This window comes from Drosophila subpulchrella, chromosome X (genome assembly GCF_014743375.2).
Source record: "Drosophila subpulchrella strain 33 F10 #4 breed RU33 chromosome X, RU_Dsub_v1.1 Primary Assembly, whole genome shotgun sequence".
NCBI lineage: Eukaryota > Metazoa > Arthropoda > Insecta > Diptera > Drosophilidae > Drosophila > Drosophila subpulchrella.
Genome location: NC_050613.1, coordinates 20741986 through 20759806, shown reverse-complemented (window position 1 = coordinate 20759806; position 17821 = coordinate 20741986). Strand labels below are relative to the sequence as shown.

At 43.4% G+C, this 17821-nt stretch overlaps 1 protein-coding gene across 1 annotated transcript; it reads right to left on the bottom strand.

Annotated features, from left to right (window-relative positions):
- Positions 1-7281: 7281 nt before the first annotated feature.
- LOC119556415 (polyhomeotic-proximal chromatin protein) lies at positions 7282-16361 on the bottom strand. The gene is made up of 5 exons (XM_037868610.1): positions 16185-16361; positions 11036-12885; positions 10531-10975; positions 8637-10471; positions 7282-8570 (listed from the first exon to the last, which is right to left on the bottom strand). Exons 1-5 carry the CDS (start codon positions 16217-16219, stop codon positions 7831-7833), a joined length of 4905 nt encoding a protein of 1634 aa, XP_037724538.1. The 5' UTR covers positions 16220-16361; the 3' UTR covers positions 7282-7830.
- Positions 16362-17821: the final 1460 nt, after the last annotated feature.

Here is a 17821-nt window from a genome sequence, read left to right as displayed (position 1 = left end):
TTCTTCTTGCCATTCAATTAATTGCCCCCAACTTATTGGGTTCTTGTTGTTTGGCCGAGTGCTGTGTGGGGCTGGGGTGAGAACGAGAGTGAGAGAGAGAGAGAGAGAGAGAGCTAACATTTGCATTTCTTAAAAATGACAAATGCTTAATGAGCGTAAATTGCTTTGCGCGTGTTTGCCTCACATTCGCACATTGCCTCTCGCTCTGGCGCATTGGCTTTGGCATACATCCCTCCCCCTCGCTCGCTGTAATAGAAACCCACACACACACGTACGTATGTATGAGCATACATACATACCGGTTTTTGTATTGTTGCTGTTGGCAATTGTCAGAATTTCCTTCACCATTTTTGAAAAGACGAAACCTTGAGGTAATCATCATCTGCATACACATGTGTACATAAATATGTACATACAAACAAACGTACAAAGAGAGCGATAACCAAAGTTGTCCTCACTTTGTGTTGTTGCAATCGTTGTGAAATCGACAGAGGCGTCGGCAGCGGCAGAGGTTTTAATGTCACAAGGCGTGGCTAACGGTGAAAATGGATCAGTTCCAGGATCACCAACACATTCAAGGGTGCACGTTTCATCCCCACAAGTACAGTGAAAATTGGTTAATAGAACTTGAAGTACTCCAAATATTTTTTTTACCTCATTCTGTGAATTTTGAACTTGTCATAAAACAATATTTTCTTTAGAGTATCCCTAGAATTCCTTTCACATTTATTTATATTTTTTAGTTTTCTGTTACTTACAATCCAAACCAAATAATATTAAATCTATATCCTTACAAAACGGTGGATCTGACTATGGTTATAAACTAATTTTGCAGTAATTATTTTTTTTATTTTGATAAATGTTCTTATATTTTTCAACAAACAAGCAGTTCTTGACACGCTTTGCACAACTGAAACTTTAAAACTCAATCACCTTCTTTTCTGTTATTACTTGCCGTTTCTCCAACCTGACCTGTTGACCTGTAACCTCTTATGGATCATCTGCAGGGTTATTTGGTGGTATAGGATATACATATGTACATATATACGCAGACCGTGTACAGTGGCGTGCTAGGGATTTGGTCATGGGGGTTTTTAATCAACTTTTTGCATAAGGTTCCACCCGAGTTGGGATCTTAGTATAATTTCAGACATATTTTCTTGTTTTTTGCTTTAATGATTGTTCTTTTGTCCCCCAGGGATATTGAATAAACTGTACCAAGTTCACTTGTGGGTAAAGGGGTGAAGTAGTGTCCTGGAATAAATCAAACAAGGCAGAGAAGGGTTGACCTCTGTGACACTTGTAGACCTCGGCGACCCCAGTGCACCCTTAGCCACCATTTTAGGCACCGCATAACATTTTCCAAGCTATGTAAGCAGTTACAATTACCCTTAAAAGCCAGACTTTTCAGGATCATAAACGAGATGGACAACGAAATCAACCCCTAAGCTTAATTTTAGGGGTGAGCAACAAGGATCGCGGAAGGGGGATTCGGGGTAATCACAAAGAACCAGAGCGAAGATGAAGGGAGTGCATTGTACTTGTTATGTGAATTTCCAATATTTCTCCATAAGGCCGAGACCCTACAGCTTCAATTTTCTAAATTGTCAATTTCACACTTTCACCGCTCTTTCTCCCAAACCCAATTAAAGCACTTACATATGCTAAATTAGAATTTTAATAAAATGTTTTCGATGGGCTGCAATGTCCTGTGTGATAGTTTACAATATCAATTTACAATTTATGTTTTGTAATTTAATTTAGCTGACAGCTTGTCCGAACTTTAGTGTATAGTCTAATGTTTTTTAAGCTTTGTTCGGTGGAAATATTCGCTGATCTGTAGTCCGAACTAACCCTTGAAATCATCGCCAGGATCCGATCGTCCTGCGAGAACAGCATATCGCGCTAAGGAATGTATGGATTTCACAAAATTTAAAATTACGTTTAGGATACCCCTCATTAAAGGACCAATATTATCGTAATATTCAGTTCCCCTATATATTTACCTTGCTCACCTATTGCTGAGGCACGTGGAAATGGTGGTTAATCGGTTGTCCGTTTTTATACACTTGGCTATAAAATCGTACGTAAGCCACGAATGAGTTTCCGCGGAATACGGAGAGTTTCGCACCCATTCTCGAATCCGAAGTCCTCGCAGTTAAAACATCGGTATTAAATTCCTTGTTTATTATTTTCTCCTCAGATTTATGCATATATATGTACAATTCTGGAGCAGAGGAACTGCTAATATCGGCTCCAGCTTTTGTCTCAACTCAAAAGTGTTAGCATTATCCTTGATTTCAAATAGTATTGGTATTGCATAAACACTACTTTATGTTAAAATAGCATGAAGTTTTGAAGTAGCGCTAACAAATTTTAATATTTTACAAAATAAGTAAGTAAGTAAGTTGAGCAAGTAGTACGGAAATGAACCTTATGGACATGGGCACACCCAAGTTCGAACAGACATTAAGTCATGGCACTCTACTGACTCCAAGGAGCCGGAGCTGCGTTTCCGCAAGGATCGCAAGAAGGAGGCAGAAGTGCAGTTTTGGGTTCCCATTCTGAAAGCAAGTGGAAATACGTTAAAATCGAACATGAAAGTGGGTTAAAATTTTGACTCTCGTTAAAACGCCAGATTTATATATAGAATATTAGAGAATTCCACCTCAATCTCGTTAAGGTATCCCACTTGAAAATTGGAATCGAATAACTGAAGTTATGGGTAATAGAAATTAAGTTTTGGGTTCCCTTTCTGAAAGCTATTAAAAATGCGAAAAAGTCGAAAATGAAAATGGGTTAAAAATCTCGACCATTTTTGAAAATAAATATTTGAACGTAGATTAAAAGAGAATTTAAACACAAACTCATAGAGGTATCCCACTTCAAAATCGGAGTACAATAACTCGAGCTATAAATTCTTGAAGTGTAGTTTTGGGTCACCATACCTTACAACCATTGGAAATAGGGAAAAATCGAACATGAAAATGGTTTAAAATTTCAACCCTTTTAAAAAAGAAATATTTAAATGAAGATTGTTAGAGAATTTAAGCCCAAACTCATAGAGGTATCCCACTTTAAAATCGGAGTCCAATAGCTCAAGTTATGGAATCTTGAAGAGCAGTTTTGGGTCACCATTTTGAAAATCATTGGAATCACGGAATAATCGAACATGAAAATGGGTTAAAATTTCGACCATCTCTGAAAATAAATATTCGAGCGTAGATTTATAGAGAACTTAGACACAAACTCATAAAGGTATCCCACGTCCGAATCGTGATCAAATTACCAAAGTTATGGGATTTAGAAGTGCAGTTTTGGGTTCCCTTTCTGAAAACCATTGGATGTACTGAAAAATCGAACATGAAAATGGGTTGAAATTTCGACCCTCTTTGAAAATAAATTTTGGAACGTGGATTGATAGAAAATTTAAACACAAACTCATACCTGTATCCCTCTTAAAAATCGGGATCCAATTACCCAAGTTATGGAATTTAGAAGTGCTGTTTTGGGTTCCCATTCTGAAAGCAATTGAAAATACGGAAAAATTGAACATGAAAATGGATTAAAATTTTGACTCTCGTTAAAAAGCCAGATTTCAAAGTAGAATATTCGAGAATTCAACCACAAACTAGTAGAGTTATCCCACTTCAAAATCTGGAAACAATTACCGAAGTTATTATATTTAGAAGTTCAGTTTTGGGTTCCCATTCAGAAATCATCAGCAAAAGCAGACAAAGCAAAAGCTTGTTCATGGGTCCTACTGATAGCTATAGCTATATATATAATATCCTTATAACATATGTACCAATTCTTAAAGCAGTGTAAAAACTAGGTTACCCGAAATACTCACTTTATCAGGCTGCAACTTCTATCCATCCACTTCAGTGTGGCGAACCCAAGCTTTTTTCCACTCTTTTCACGGTACACGACATAATTTAAGTAAATATTGGACCTAATTTAAACGTTGGACTTTTTCTCTACACAGAGTGAATTCTGACGTACTCATCTGAGTTGAAAATGTGCTTTAAATGAGAACGACTTTTTTTGAGCTCAATGTTCTCTTTGTGATTGAATCAAGTTGAGTTTGTACTTAAAATTTGGTTAAATGAAAATTGTTCTCAAAACAAGAACGAAATGTATACATTTAGCACGTGGTTCTTAAATCAAATTCAATTTGTTCTTAGAAACCCAATAATCTGAAAATGTTCTTAAAGTAAGAAACGTCAAGGACTAAAAATAGAACAAAAAGTGAGTTGCATTTCGACTTGAAATGGTGTTGCGGATTTTTTATAACGCGTTAGTATCTTTCGGTTAACAGTTAGCACGCGTTTGACCCTTCTTCTTTTCCATGAAGGTTAGTATAAATTCGTTAGTACTTAAAGCTTTAAGATAAAATACACTTTAACAGCTCTTTTTTTCTTTTCTTTGCAGTAAAATCTATGTATGTATGGAATGTACATAAAAATGCAAGTGTGTGCTGAATTGTTTTTAAAGATTGGCTGCATTAAGTGTGTTTTCCTCAAGAATTTTGTAAGGACAAAATCGTTGGTGTCCACGTCTGTTTATGGGTTCCACATACATATCTGTATGTAAATATAAACACATGTAAACAAAAACACATATAATTGTCAGAAAATCATAAAAAAAACTTATAATTACTCTCACATTTATTCTTTTATTTCCAGTGCAACCTTACATCACGAAATGTTATCATATCAACCAAAATCAACTTGAAAATGGAACGAAATCAACTCATTTCACATTTTTAGTTCCAACCATTTCGTTCTAGAATTAAGAACATTCAGCTCAAAGTAAGAACATTTGTGCTCACATGGTTTTTAAGAACGAATGTTCTCAATTCAAGCACAATGTTCTTGGTTTTTCCTCTCTGTGTATGTAATTTCATTTTTGTTTTTTAAATTTCACGAAAAGAAAACAATTTGGTCAAACCAAATAATATAATAGTGGAGCCAACCCATCGGATTGTTACTCACACAACAAATGTGATACTATAAATAGTAACCAAAGCAACAATAAATATTAAATAGATATGTGTATTTATTTTTATAATTAATGTTTTTGTGTGTAGGTCTAAGATTGTTCTTAGATACTTTTAACAGCTCGGTAAAATATTGGTAAGCAACGATCAAAGTTTCTTCACATATACACAGAGAGAATTATTTAAGTACGTTGTTCTTGAATTGAGAACATTCGTTCTTAAAAACCGTGTAAGTACATTTTGGTATCAATGTTTTCAATATTAGAACGAAATGGTGAGAAGACAAAAGTTAAATTGAGTTTATTAAATACCTTTTTATAAGTATACACTACTGACTGGAATAATAGTTTACTTGTTGAGATATACAATGTAAATACCGCCAATTCAACTTGATTGGAGCAAAATGAAAATATATTCAACTTCAAAAATGTCGTTCTATTTTTAAGAACATTTTCAACTCAGATGTAAACGTCATTTACATTTTAAATGTTGATAAATGTTATGTTAACTTTCTCCATTTTGATTTGCAATCCACCACAACAATAAAAACAACAACAACAACCGTAATAATTCATAGGTAAGCCCACCGCTCTGCCTCTGCCTCTGCCGGCGTCGCTGCTTAATTGCGCCCCATAACAAAATGCCGACGGGAAGGTGGAAGTGAGAAAAATGGGCACATTACTTGTTTTCAGCAGGGAGGGGGTGTGGCTAGGGGAGGGAAATTAGTCGCTCTGCAGACGTGGGCAAGACAAGGACAACAGTATAGCCCTCACTACCTTTCTCTTTGTGCGGCAACGTTCGTTTTTGTGGGCGTGGCCTAAAAGTGTGGTGAATTTGCTGTATAACAGTTTTTCTTGCAAAATTGTTTCAATTCTTTAAATAAAACTCTTTTAATTGAGCTTTTTGGTTCTCAAGCGAATTTTTGCGATATTGGAAATTGTATTTTTCGATTTAGTGAAAAAGCAAGCAAGCTACTAAAACTGTTGTGATCAAGAAAGTCGAGTTTTAACTGCTTTTTTTGACCACCATACTCTCGAAGTAAAGTTTTTATGTAACAGGTATGGTTTGCGGCCCTATAAAGTATATCTATTCTTTATCAGGGACACTATTCTCTATCTGGCGCACACATTTTTAAAGATTTTGTTAAAGTGTAAATGCGATTTTGATTTGTAAAATTTGAAATATAGATTCTTCTAGTGATTGTGAAGATATTCTAAAGCCCACATATCAGAAAATTTTGTGCCATCCAAGATTTGTTTAGTGTAAAATAATTTAAATCGGATCTAACCGATGGTGAGTTGAAAGTTAAGGGTACATAAGGGTACATTCGAGGTACTCGAATTTACATTTTTAAACATATGTTGGTCATTGGCCAATAATACTCACAAAAAATTGTTATGGGTAAAATTGAGTGTTACCTTTAAAAAAAAGCGTTAGCAACTATTAAAAAATAGTGACATGTATTTTATTGTTGCTTTGGTTACTTTTTAATAGTGGAAGATTACCTGCTTAGTTGGTCAAATTCACAATTCGATGGCTTGGGACCATTTAACTACTATATTGGTCAATTGTGCCTAAAAGATTTTTTGTGTGAGTACTTAAACGGTCACAACTAATGGAATCTTTTTCTGAAAAATTTTTGTTTAGAACATCTTAATAATAAAATTTTTGTTATAGCTACCATACATTTTACCCACCAAATTTGTTTGCGTGTATCATAATTAACGCAAATTCAATTAGGAATATCTGAAGGATCTCTGGGATTTTTTCTCTGATTGCTTATTTTAATATAAAATATTCTTCGATATAAAGATGTGACGTTGACATATTTTGATGAATAATAATGGTGGATTGCGGTGGTGTTTGGCGACCACTTTTATAAGATTATTCCGCTGATAACTTGGTCAAAAGAAAGAAAACCACAGAAAAATGTTACTTTTTATGAACATTTTCATATACTATACTATGTTGTTCTACTTTTTGGGCTATTGAATACTATTAAACAATTGAAATGGCAAAATAACTATTTACAAAACTTTTTTGCACTCAGCTGTTTTCTTTTTTTGACTGTGGAACAGTAAAAATCGGATCAAAGCTATTCCGTACCACTTTGTTGCGTTGAATCAATCGTAGAACAGTCTATGAAACTGGGATCCATTGATAATTAATATTCTACCGTTTAATGCCTTGTAATTTAATATAAATTTCATAAACATAAACCCCAAGTAAAACCACAAAATAATGTTTATTTCACATTTATTAAACACTATGTAGTGCATTTCTTATCTTGTTCAGCAGTAGCAAAAAAATAATGTTGAAAAAATAATCTTAGTTCTAGGCATTTCAAAATTTGTTAGAAAAAAAATTTAAATTCACTTATAGATGTTATATATATTCCTTTGCAAGTTTAAAATGTTTCTGTTGTTAGTGATTGCTTAGCTTAAAATACTTTAAAAACGACCCATGACGATTAGAGTTATTAAAAGTCTACTTATATCTAAACTAATGCTTAATTATAGAATTCTATCGATTTCACTTGGCTGGCAGCTCAGTTAAAACATTATTCAAAGCTTATACATAGTTTAAGTAATTCCATTTATTTTCTGACTGTCTGGCGTTTTTATTTTATCGCTAAATAAATATGTTTGTCTATGAATTAAATTGAAACATGGAAATATGTACAAGGTTGATGGGTTTTGCGACTCGCTGGCCTGGTGCTGGTATTGACTTTACGAATAGATTGAATCAGATTCACCCGGCACGACAGACATGGTTCTACCAGCTCCACTGTTCGGTTGGGAGATCATCTTATGCGCCTCACGCAGTCCCTACTGAGCGCCTGCATCCTTGGCCTCGCCCGGTGACGGAACCTCCTTCATGGACTCCACCTTGGCGACAATCTTGAGGGCTGGGCCCAGCTTCATGCCCATGGCGTTCACCAGATGGTTCTCCTTGAGCAGCAACAGCGCCTGACCGTCGATCTCCTGCTGAATAAAGTCGTCCACGTAGTCCTGACACCCAGGCAGCTCTCTGATGAAGTTGCTGACCTCCTCCACACTCCAGCTGCTTATGGGTGGGCGATCTGTTCCATTTACACTCGATGGGGTGGGCGCCGCCGGCGCACTAACCACGGGCAGTGGAGCAAGAGAAGGCATTGCAACTGGCAACGGTGAACCCATGGGAATAGCATGTGGGGATGGGGCTGAAATCGCTGGCAGTACTGGTAGTAGCAACGGAGGCACCTCCGTTGAAAGGGATTCCGACTTCGACTGTATGGCATCCGTCTGCATTTTTTCCTCGGCCATAGCTTCGTCCAGTTTGTCCACCAATGCCATGGCGTCCACTCCAACGATTCCGCCCATTCCCAGGCCGTTGGTCTCTCCTATTCCTCCAACTCCCCCGATGCCGTTCTTCGCCTGTCTGGCGCATCCTGGCGAGCAGTAGCGCTTTCGCTTGAGCTTTGCTTTGTGTTCCAGCTTGCCACACTGCTCGCAAGCCACCATGTCCGAGGCTGGAGCTGACGCTATTCCACTTGGCTTCATGTCCTCCTGCATGGCTGCCTTTTTCTCTGCGAAAAGTGAAAGTGACATGGTAAGATTGGGATTATGTGACAATGGCAGGGGGGTAGACTCACTTGGCGGCTCGTCGCTGACGTCCTTATCAGCATAGCGTTGCCTGGTGACGGGGAAGGGCTCGTTGGCCTCCTGTATGATGAAGCCGTCGATGACGTGGGTTAGGACATTCGGCTTTATCATCGCCTTGGGCAGATCCTTGGACCCATTGCTGTTGCTCGACGTGGTGGTTGTGGTAGTGCTCGTGCAACTTGTGGTTGAAGAGCTGCAGCTGGTGGTGGTTGTACTAGCGGTTGAGCTAGCAGTGGAGCCTGCCGTCGTTCTGGTCATTCCAATGCCATTGCTGATCGTTGTCGTCGTTGGCGTGGAAGTCGCGGACGTGGAACCGACGGAGGCTACCACCTTGGGTTCTTCCTTCCCACTGGCACTGGTGGGGGTGGAGCTGCTGCTCGTTGGCTGCACTGCATTGCTTTGTTTACTAGTGGGAGTGGTGGCGACTTTCGAAGGCGTGGAAGCTCGATCTGAAGCTTCTCCGTTGGGCAGAGCCTCGCTCGTGGAACTACTGGCCTCCACGGGTGCACTGACATTGGCGGGAGTGGAGGATTTGGGTGTGGTGCAGGTGTCATGTCCCGATACCGGCGTCATTGGCGAATCAATGGGCACCAGGGTGGCGGTGGGCCCTTTTGAATGTGTCTCCTTTGTGGGCGTGGCCGGAAAGCTTCCTCCTCCGCTACTGGCACTGCTGAGGGTGACCAGCTGACCCGGCGATGGAGTGACAGCGGTGCTAGTCACAGATACAGTCACGGGCGGAGCAGTAGACAGGTGGCCCACCGTGGCATTCATCATCGAGGTCATGGCCAGAATGGGATTTGTGGTGGGCGAGGGCGTGGTGGGCGTAAGTGAAGGATGTCCTTGCTGCTGCTGCTGCTGTTGAGAGGCCGCTGCAATGGTGGCGCTGATCAGCTGCTGCTGCTGCTGGATTTGAGCAGCTTGAGCCTGTGCCTGTGCCTGCTGCAGACTAGCCACCGTACTGCTGGAGACCAGGGGAGTGCTGCTCTGGTTGGTAATGGTGACCACACTGCTGGTGGGGAGGGAGGAGGAACTGCACGTGCCAGGCTTGGCCGTCTGGAAGATGGCGCCTGAGGCGGAGAGGGCTGCCTGCAAGGCACTGGAGGTGGCTATTCCGGCTGGAGTCGTCGTCGAAGAAACCGAGAAGGGCACGCTGCTCAGCTGCAGCTGTCCAGATTGCTGTTGTGGTTGCTGCTGCTGTTGGGCGGTCGCTCCGCCCGACTGCTGGACCACAATCTGCTGGATGATGTTCTGCTGCTGTTGCTGCTGCTGCTGCTCCCGCTGCTGTTGTTGTTGCTGCGCTTGGGCCTGCACCTGGGCCTGTGCCTGCGCCTGCGCCTGTTGCTGCAGTTGTTGCTGAATCAGTTGGTTGTGCAACTGCTGCTGCTGCTGTTGCTGGTGGGATGTGATGAACTGATTGGGAGCCACCTGCAGGATCTGCTGAGTGGCATTGGCGAGTGCCTGCTGCTGCTGCTGCTGCTGCGCCTGCGCTTGGGCCTGGGCAACTTGCTGCTGCTGATCCCTTTGTTGTTGCTGAGCCTGCGCCACCTGTTGCGCTACCGCTTGCTGGGCGTTCACCTGCTGCTGCTGAGAGACTTGCTGCTGCTGCTGCTGTTGTTGCTGTTGCTGTGCCTGAACTGCCGCCTGCTGCTGCTGCATCTGGATGGCGGCAATCTGCTGCTGGAACATTTGCTGCTGCAGGAATTGCTGCTTCTGAATCAGCTGGAACTGCTGCTGCTGTTTGTCCACTCCCGCCGTAGTGGCTGCATGAAGGGTCTGTCCATTCTGGAGGGTGATGGGAGTTCCCGTCGTGCTCATCACAACCATTCTGCAAGGATTTGGACATAATTAGTTGGGTGGAATTGATGCTGAAAGAGCTCTACTCACTTGTTGCCCGCCGCATTGACCACCTGCTGGAGATTCGTCGCCTGCTGCTGCTGCTGCACTGTGGTTAGGTGACCGACCACCTTGCTCTGGCCCGCGACCTGACCGTTCTCTGTTTTCAAGGTGGGCAAAGCGGGTCGCACCGGCTGCTGCTTGTTGCGCATCTTGGCCTTCAGCAGACTCTGATTCTGCGCCGTCTGGGTGGACACGGAACTGGCCGGACGCACTTGAGTTCCATTGTGCGGCATGATCGGGGCTCCCGGCCGCTGCAGAGCAGCTGCTGTGAGTTGTTGCTGCTGCTGTTGCAGCTGGGCAGTGGCCACGGCCAGCTGCTGCTGCTGCGTCTGGTTGGTGGTGCTTCCCTGCTGCTGCTGCTGCTTGGGAGCGAGTGCATCGAGCTGGGTTCGTGCCTTGGTGGGAGTCTGGGTCACATTGCACTGGATGATTTCTGTGGGGAGATGGTTTGATTTAGTTCCGAGGGCAGTACGGTTGTAACATTTATTCTTACGGTTCTGCTGTGTCTGCAGGGTCTGTGTCGCGGGCTGCTGCTGGATGAACATGCCCTGCGTCCCGTCTGGCTGGTTCCGGAGGATGATCTGGTTGGAGCCGAAGGGCTGCAGCCCTGCCGCATTCGGCCAGAATCCCCAGGGGATCTGCATTTGCGCCTGGCCCGCGTTCAAGAGCTGGGCAGTCTGAACAGACTGGGCGCCCACTCCCACTGGCAACGTCGACTGCGAGACCTGGACGCACTGCTGGGTGGTTTGGGTGGTCTGCTGCTGCTGTTGCTGGACCTGCTGCACTTGCTGGGCCTGGTTCGTCCCAGCGGATCCTGGGCCCGTCGCAGCCTGCACCGTGCTGCTAGTGGTGGTCACCTTCTGAACCACTTTCTGGGCCAGCTTGCCCTGCGCATCTACCCCCACTTTGGCCAGAGCAGCCAGCTGCTGCTGCTGCTGCTGCTGCTGTTGTTGTTGCTGCTGCTGCTGGGTGAGCTGCTGCTGCTGCTGGTTGAGCTGTTGCTGCTGCTGCTGGGTGAGTTGCTGCTGCTGCGCTGCGGCGGCCATCGACTGCAGCAGGTTCTGCTGTTGCTGCGGAGAGTGGGAGATGACATTCATCGGCGAGATTAGCAGCGTCTGGGGCGACTGGTTGTGGTTCGTGGGAATGCAGGTGGCATAGTTGCCGCCGGCGAATCCCGCCTGGCCCGCGATCATTTGCTTGGCGTTCTGCGGCGTGGTGGTGAGCATCTGCGGACCGTTGCCCTGGAAGGGCTTGCCGGCGGTGATCACCTGGATGGGCTGCTGGCCGAGGCCACCTGGCTGCAATAGATTGCCCGACAGGTACAGGAAGCCGGTCGAGGGCTGCATCAACTGCACTGTCCTGCCCTGCGACCAATCCCCGCCCACTCCGCCGGTGGCGGCCGCCAACTGCATCGGTGACATTGTGCTGATGGCGGTGGAGTGCTGCTGCTGTTGTTGTTGCTGCTGGCCTTGCTGCGAGTTGGCTGGACTAGGTGCTCCGCCGGCGCCGCCCGATGCTGCTCCACCCCCGCCACTGGCATCCGAGAGCTGCTGCTGCAGTTGCAACTGCTGCTGAACCTCCAGGATGTTGGCTGCATGCTTCAGCTCGGTTCCCCCGCCGCCAGCCGTGTGCGTGGGAAACTCCTGCTTCACCTGGATGGCATAGGGATTGCTCGCGTAGAACTGCTGCAGCTGCTCCGGTGAAATCTGCAGCGGCACCGTGGTGGTGGTGGCCACCTGCTGGCCGGGATTCTGCGCCTTCTCCAGCGTGAGACTGGTGTGGCGGGCGAGGGCGTGTGAGAGTGTAAGAGAGTGGGAATTCGAGTTGGAGCTAATGCTAGTGTTGGGTGTGCTGGGTGCACTGGGCCTGCCCGGTGTGTTTGGGGTATGGGTGTGTCTGCGGGCAGTGGGCGGAGTTCCGTGGCGATGACTTGTGGGTGTGACTGTGCCTGATGATACCGTTCCCGTTCCTGTTCCTGTTCCTGATCCTGGAGTCGCCTGCTGCTGGGCAATGCCGGGATGGGGGGGACTGGCCACATCGTATTTCTCGTCGAAGGTGATGCCCGCCTTCTGGGCGAGCGTTTCTAGGCACTTCAGTGGCCGCTCAAGCTGCTTGCCGCCGGCCTGCTGTTGTTGTTGCTGCTGCTGCTGGTGATGAGGATGCTGGTGTGGGTTGGGTGCGTTGTTGTTGTTGTTGTGGTGGCTATGGTGTAGGGGCTTCTCGCGAATGTTGGAGTTGTCCTTGAGGGGTAGAGTGCCACCTGCTGATATGGCCGATGCTGGTGTCCCCTGGGATGCTGTGGTGCTTACTGTTGTGTTGTTGCTGTCGCTTTCTGTGTCCGCTCTGTGGTATTCGGAAGAGAGGAGTTTTAGAGATCAGTAAACATTTGCTCAACTCAATAAAGAAAGAAGAGTAAAATATGTTGGGACCACACGCAAACAAAGCTGGAGGAACAGTGTTCCTAATGGTCTTCTCTTGTCCTAGCAACAAACACTAACAAGGCAGTGCAAACAGGTTGTTAGCATCCCCCTACTACCACCCCTGCCCCTTCCCCCATTCCCTTTCTTTTATACAAACATATAATCAAAGGAAACATGCTGCTTAACCCAGTGATTTTAGCTAAGATGCCACTAAAGATATGAATACTACTTCAAAGCCTTAAATTAAATTTGTTTAAATAAATAATAAACACGGAATAGGTAATCAATATGTACATAATTGAAATCAGTCGCCGTTTTTATACTTTAATTAGTTTATTGGTAGTAGAAGACCACTTTTTAATCGGAAATTGAAAAATGTTTATAATATTACATCCAAGGATTGTATTTAAAAATATCGTTAATAAGAAAATTTTATAATATGGACAAAAAAGTAAACTAGTTTTAAATTAATCAACGCTACACCACAATATAGAAAATAAATAAGACAAATAACACTTTTATAATTTAAGCTGGCTTCTTGGTAAATACTAAAATCTGGGTTTAGTCATTTGAAAATATGTGAGACAAATGCTGGAACTAACAAACAAGAGTCCTCTTATTTAATGAACATATTTGCAGGGTAAATATTAAAGATGACGGCTTGAGAGTGCCAGAAACAAATGCGGGAAAAGCAAATAGAGCCAAAAAGGTGGAAAATTTTCAGTTTCCAAATCATATGTATATCCACATTTTGAATCACTTTCAAATCACTTCTATCAATATTTTAAACAAAAGTAGAGTGTCCCCTAGTTTTCTTTTAGGTAGAGAGACGACCACGATCCCGATCCCTATTCCTTCATTTTGTATACCTTTGCTGTATACGTATACCCGCCCTTTTTGAGCGACAATAAACATTTGGCAAAATGCGAAAAGGACTTTATTGAAAGCAAAGAAAGGAGCGGGCCGACAGCCATCGCATCGATCTTTATCTATGGGTTTGCTTTTCGAATTTCCATTTCCATGTGAAGCACCGCAGCCGTACTCGTTTTCCTCATTTGAAAACACAAGCCGGGAAACTAATTTAGCCACGCAGCTGGCACCGTTTGATATTATTGTAGAGGGGCAATAAGGCCGATGCGAATTGCAGACGAAGTTCAAGGACCTTCCCATCGAAATGCTAAAAATGCTGACAGTTGGGAGCAACACGAGATGGTTAGTGTTTTATACAGCTGCGGTCAAAGTACCAGGCCTAACGGATAGACGCTAATATCTGTAGTATTCTATAGGGCATAGCCAGGGAACCGTGAAATCTTTTATTGCAATAATCACGCTTTCAGGATAATTAAGTATCTACCTTAATTATTATTAGTTATTACATTTTAAAATTATTATTAAAATTTTTAAAGAATATAGATATTATTATAATAGATTAAAATGAAAGTGTAATTATAAGTAATGCAAAACTTTTACCTGGAAAAATTTCGTGTTTTAAACGAAACTACATTTTTTTAAAACAAAATGTTATTAAAAAATTTCCCTTTATACAAAAAATATTTTTTAAAAAACATGATAATTACTGTGATTTAATGAAAATATATGATGTAATATGTTACTATACATTATTAAACTTATGTTTGGCATGGAATATAAGAATGAATTTAACAAAAAATAAATCTCGAACACTGAGTCCTATTTTGTTGACCTCAGCTGTGATGCCGAGAGGCTGATCCCTCCCCCAACCCCTTCCCCTCGCCCAAAAACCCGCGAGGCACATAAAAAGCAAGAGCATAAAAGGCAAAAGTGGAAAGAAGGCAGAAGAGCAAGCGAAATGGGTTATAAAAGCCGGTAAAAGCATTTTGGTAACCCTCATGTCGCAGCTACCCCTGAAAAACACAAAAAGAAGGGGTAGGAACAGGGGGTGGTGGGCGGTTTAGAGGGGTGGATTTCTCGCCACGGGCTGGTGGGTGTGCGTGCGTGTAAGTTCAGCTCACAGCCACCCGCAGTGAAAAACCTCTTGAGAAAAAAGAAAAAGAGACTGGTTTCCCAACTTGGTGTTTGGTATGTATGTACTAGATGTATGTGTGTGTAATAGCCAACAAACAATTTTGTTGCAAGCAGGGGAAAAGCAGTAGCAGCAGGGAAGAAATGATAAAAATGCGGGGGAAACAATACACACACACATGCGCTCGAAAGAGAGTGGGCGGAGGGGAGCTCGAGCTCTCCAAATTCAAATCAAACATCAGTTCCAGAGGAATCAGCCGTGCAAAATGCACAGGAGCGAGTGAGATGGCGGCATGACAGCCTATTGATTGATACACAAACGAGTTTGCAATCGAAAGAGATAACACAGATAAGAGTGAGCGAGATGAAGCTAGGGCACACAAACTCACTCACCGACTGCGGTGTAGCGTAGGTGTAAACAGAGTTGCCTACTTGAAAGAATATATTTTCAAAAAAAAAAATAACAATGAAACAAAAATTTGTTGATTTATTTACCAAAATAGAATTTTTAAATTTGAAATTTTGAAATACGACAAGAGAATTTTTATCAATTTTAAATTTGAGTGAAAAGCATTATTAAAGTAGCAAGGTCAACTCTTTTCGAATCCTTATCCCCTAAAATATTTAATTCTCCCGTTCATAATCAAGCCAAAAACTAGTTAATTTTATTTTTAATTGTCACTGCTGACAACCCTGCTTTCGCAACTGAGAGAACAACCAGGGTTGCCGCATGCATTTTCAGCAACAAAAAACTTCTACTCTTGGCATAGAACTCTTGTTTTGTTTTTTTTTTTTAATGGTGCTTTGGCAATTGAGTGAGAGGAAGGGAGAGGAAAAATCAACCACCACCAGCCGACGCACAAACACACAGGCATGCATTGCGAAATTCGTTGTTGTCAACAATGCAACATCGCACAGCAGGGGGGCGTGTGACGGATGCGGAGGGAGGGGTGAGGGGCAGGGCTGTCGCAGGGGGAAACTCGTTTTGGGTCTTGTGCATTTTTCTCTTCTCCCGCCACAGAATATTTCTGGCTGTGTTTTTACGAGAACGATGATTAACGTTTCACGATCCATACAATAAACAATAAATATTCCGAGAGCATCTTCCAAAAACCCAGAACAAATAACAAAAAGCACGAGTGCATTGCAGGCAATACGAACCAAAAAAAAAAAGGAAAAGAAAAGTGTAATACAAATTTAACAAAACCAAACGAAAAATACCTTTTTTGCATAAACTTCAATGCACGACGATCCATTATTCAAAATAAAAACAATATGTGTAATAAATTAAAGGTATGCATGCGTCGGCGGTGGCGTTTTGTTTCCGTATTTGTTTTTAGCGGCGGCGGACACACTATTTGGTGTTGGTGTTTTTGTTGTTTTTATTGGCATGGCACTTTCTTTTTGGTTTGGCCTTTAGTTGTAGTTTTGTTTTGTATTGTATTGTACATTAATTAACACACACACATATGTACATATATGGGGAGGGAATTAAATATAAACATACAGCAGGCAACAACAAACATATATATATGTATGTAACGTGGAACGCAAGACAACAAAATGTACACAAAAACGAAAACGAATACGAAAATCCGACGAAAGAGCCAGGTCTCAATGTGTGTGTCTGTGTGTGTGTGTGTGCTTGCGTGTAAATGAGTGTTTCGTGCACGGGCAGTAGTAATTAGTACAAACTCCACTCACACTCCACTTCCACTTCCACTCTCTCTCCCTTTCCCCGCTGGCAGCAGACACTCTTTGCTTTTCTCTCAGTGCAACGATTGAGCACCTGTGCACGCGATCTTACATAAAAAAGATAATAAAATTCAGCAGCGACAACTCTTGAGTCTAGACGCTTGTTTTCATTTCACTGCCTACGTCGCCAGCGACGGTTCGCCAGCAAGGGTATCCACTGTGGCGCGGCATCACTTTTCCATGTCAAACATTCGCACTCACTAATTAACAGCCGTTAGTCTGAGCACTTTTCGAAAAAAATAAATTAAAAAAAAACAATTTGTAGGGTATCAAGTATGTGCGTCGCGTCGGCGCGAGAATTTTCCGCCGTTTCCAATACACATGCATACGATACGACACCAACACGAACGCAGAGCAGAGCGCAAGAACCGCACGCCGCCAAGTTTAGTTTCAATCTGAACCGTGCGCCTCGGCGACAACTCTGCTCTGGGAAACAAAATTGAGTGCGAATGTGTGTGTGACGGTGTGTCGGTGTGCGACTGCGGGAAGGGGCAGCTGGAACGAACCCGTTTTCGTTTCGTCTCTCAACGACTAATAACTTTTCTCTATACCGAAATGCGCGGGTGCGAGTGAAACGGCACTAGGGGCGGCCCGGTCGAGAGAGCGCGTGCGAGCGGGATACCCTCTGCTCGCTTGGGGTTGGAATGAAACGGCAGCAGTTCAGTTTGCAGGGCAAAACGAGTAAAAAACGCCGGAATCGAGGCTACAGCTGGCGGGCATGTGTGTGTGTCCAACCACCCCGACTGTGGGCCCCTTCCCCTGCCCCTGCTGAAAAAATATCCGCTACCGAATCCAGTTTTCTGTGTCTGTACACTCGAATGTCTACCGCCCGAGCCCGATGCCGATTGTTGCTATACTTCATCTTCTTTTTTTCGTTCCATCACATCGCAACCACCACTGCCTACCTACCTCTCCCTCTCCATCTCCTCTGCCACCTTCCCCTTCCACCCCTCCTCGCTTTCTGTTTCTGTTGCTGTTTCGCATCGGATCGGATCGGCTTTACTTTATTATTAGTTGTGCTTGTCGGGAAACAGACGTTGGAAGAGGAAGAGGAGGGGTAGCGTATGCGCAGAGGCAGAGCGAAATGCTTTTTTCACTCACTC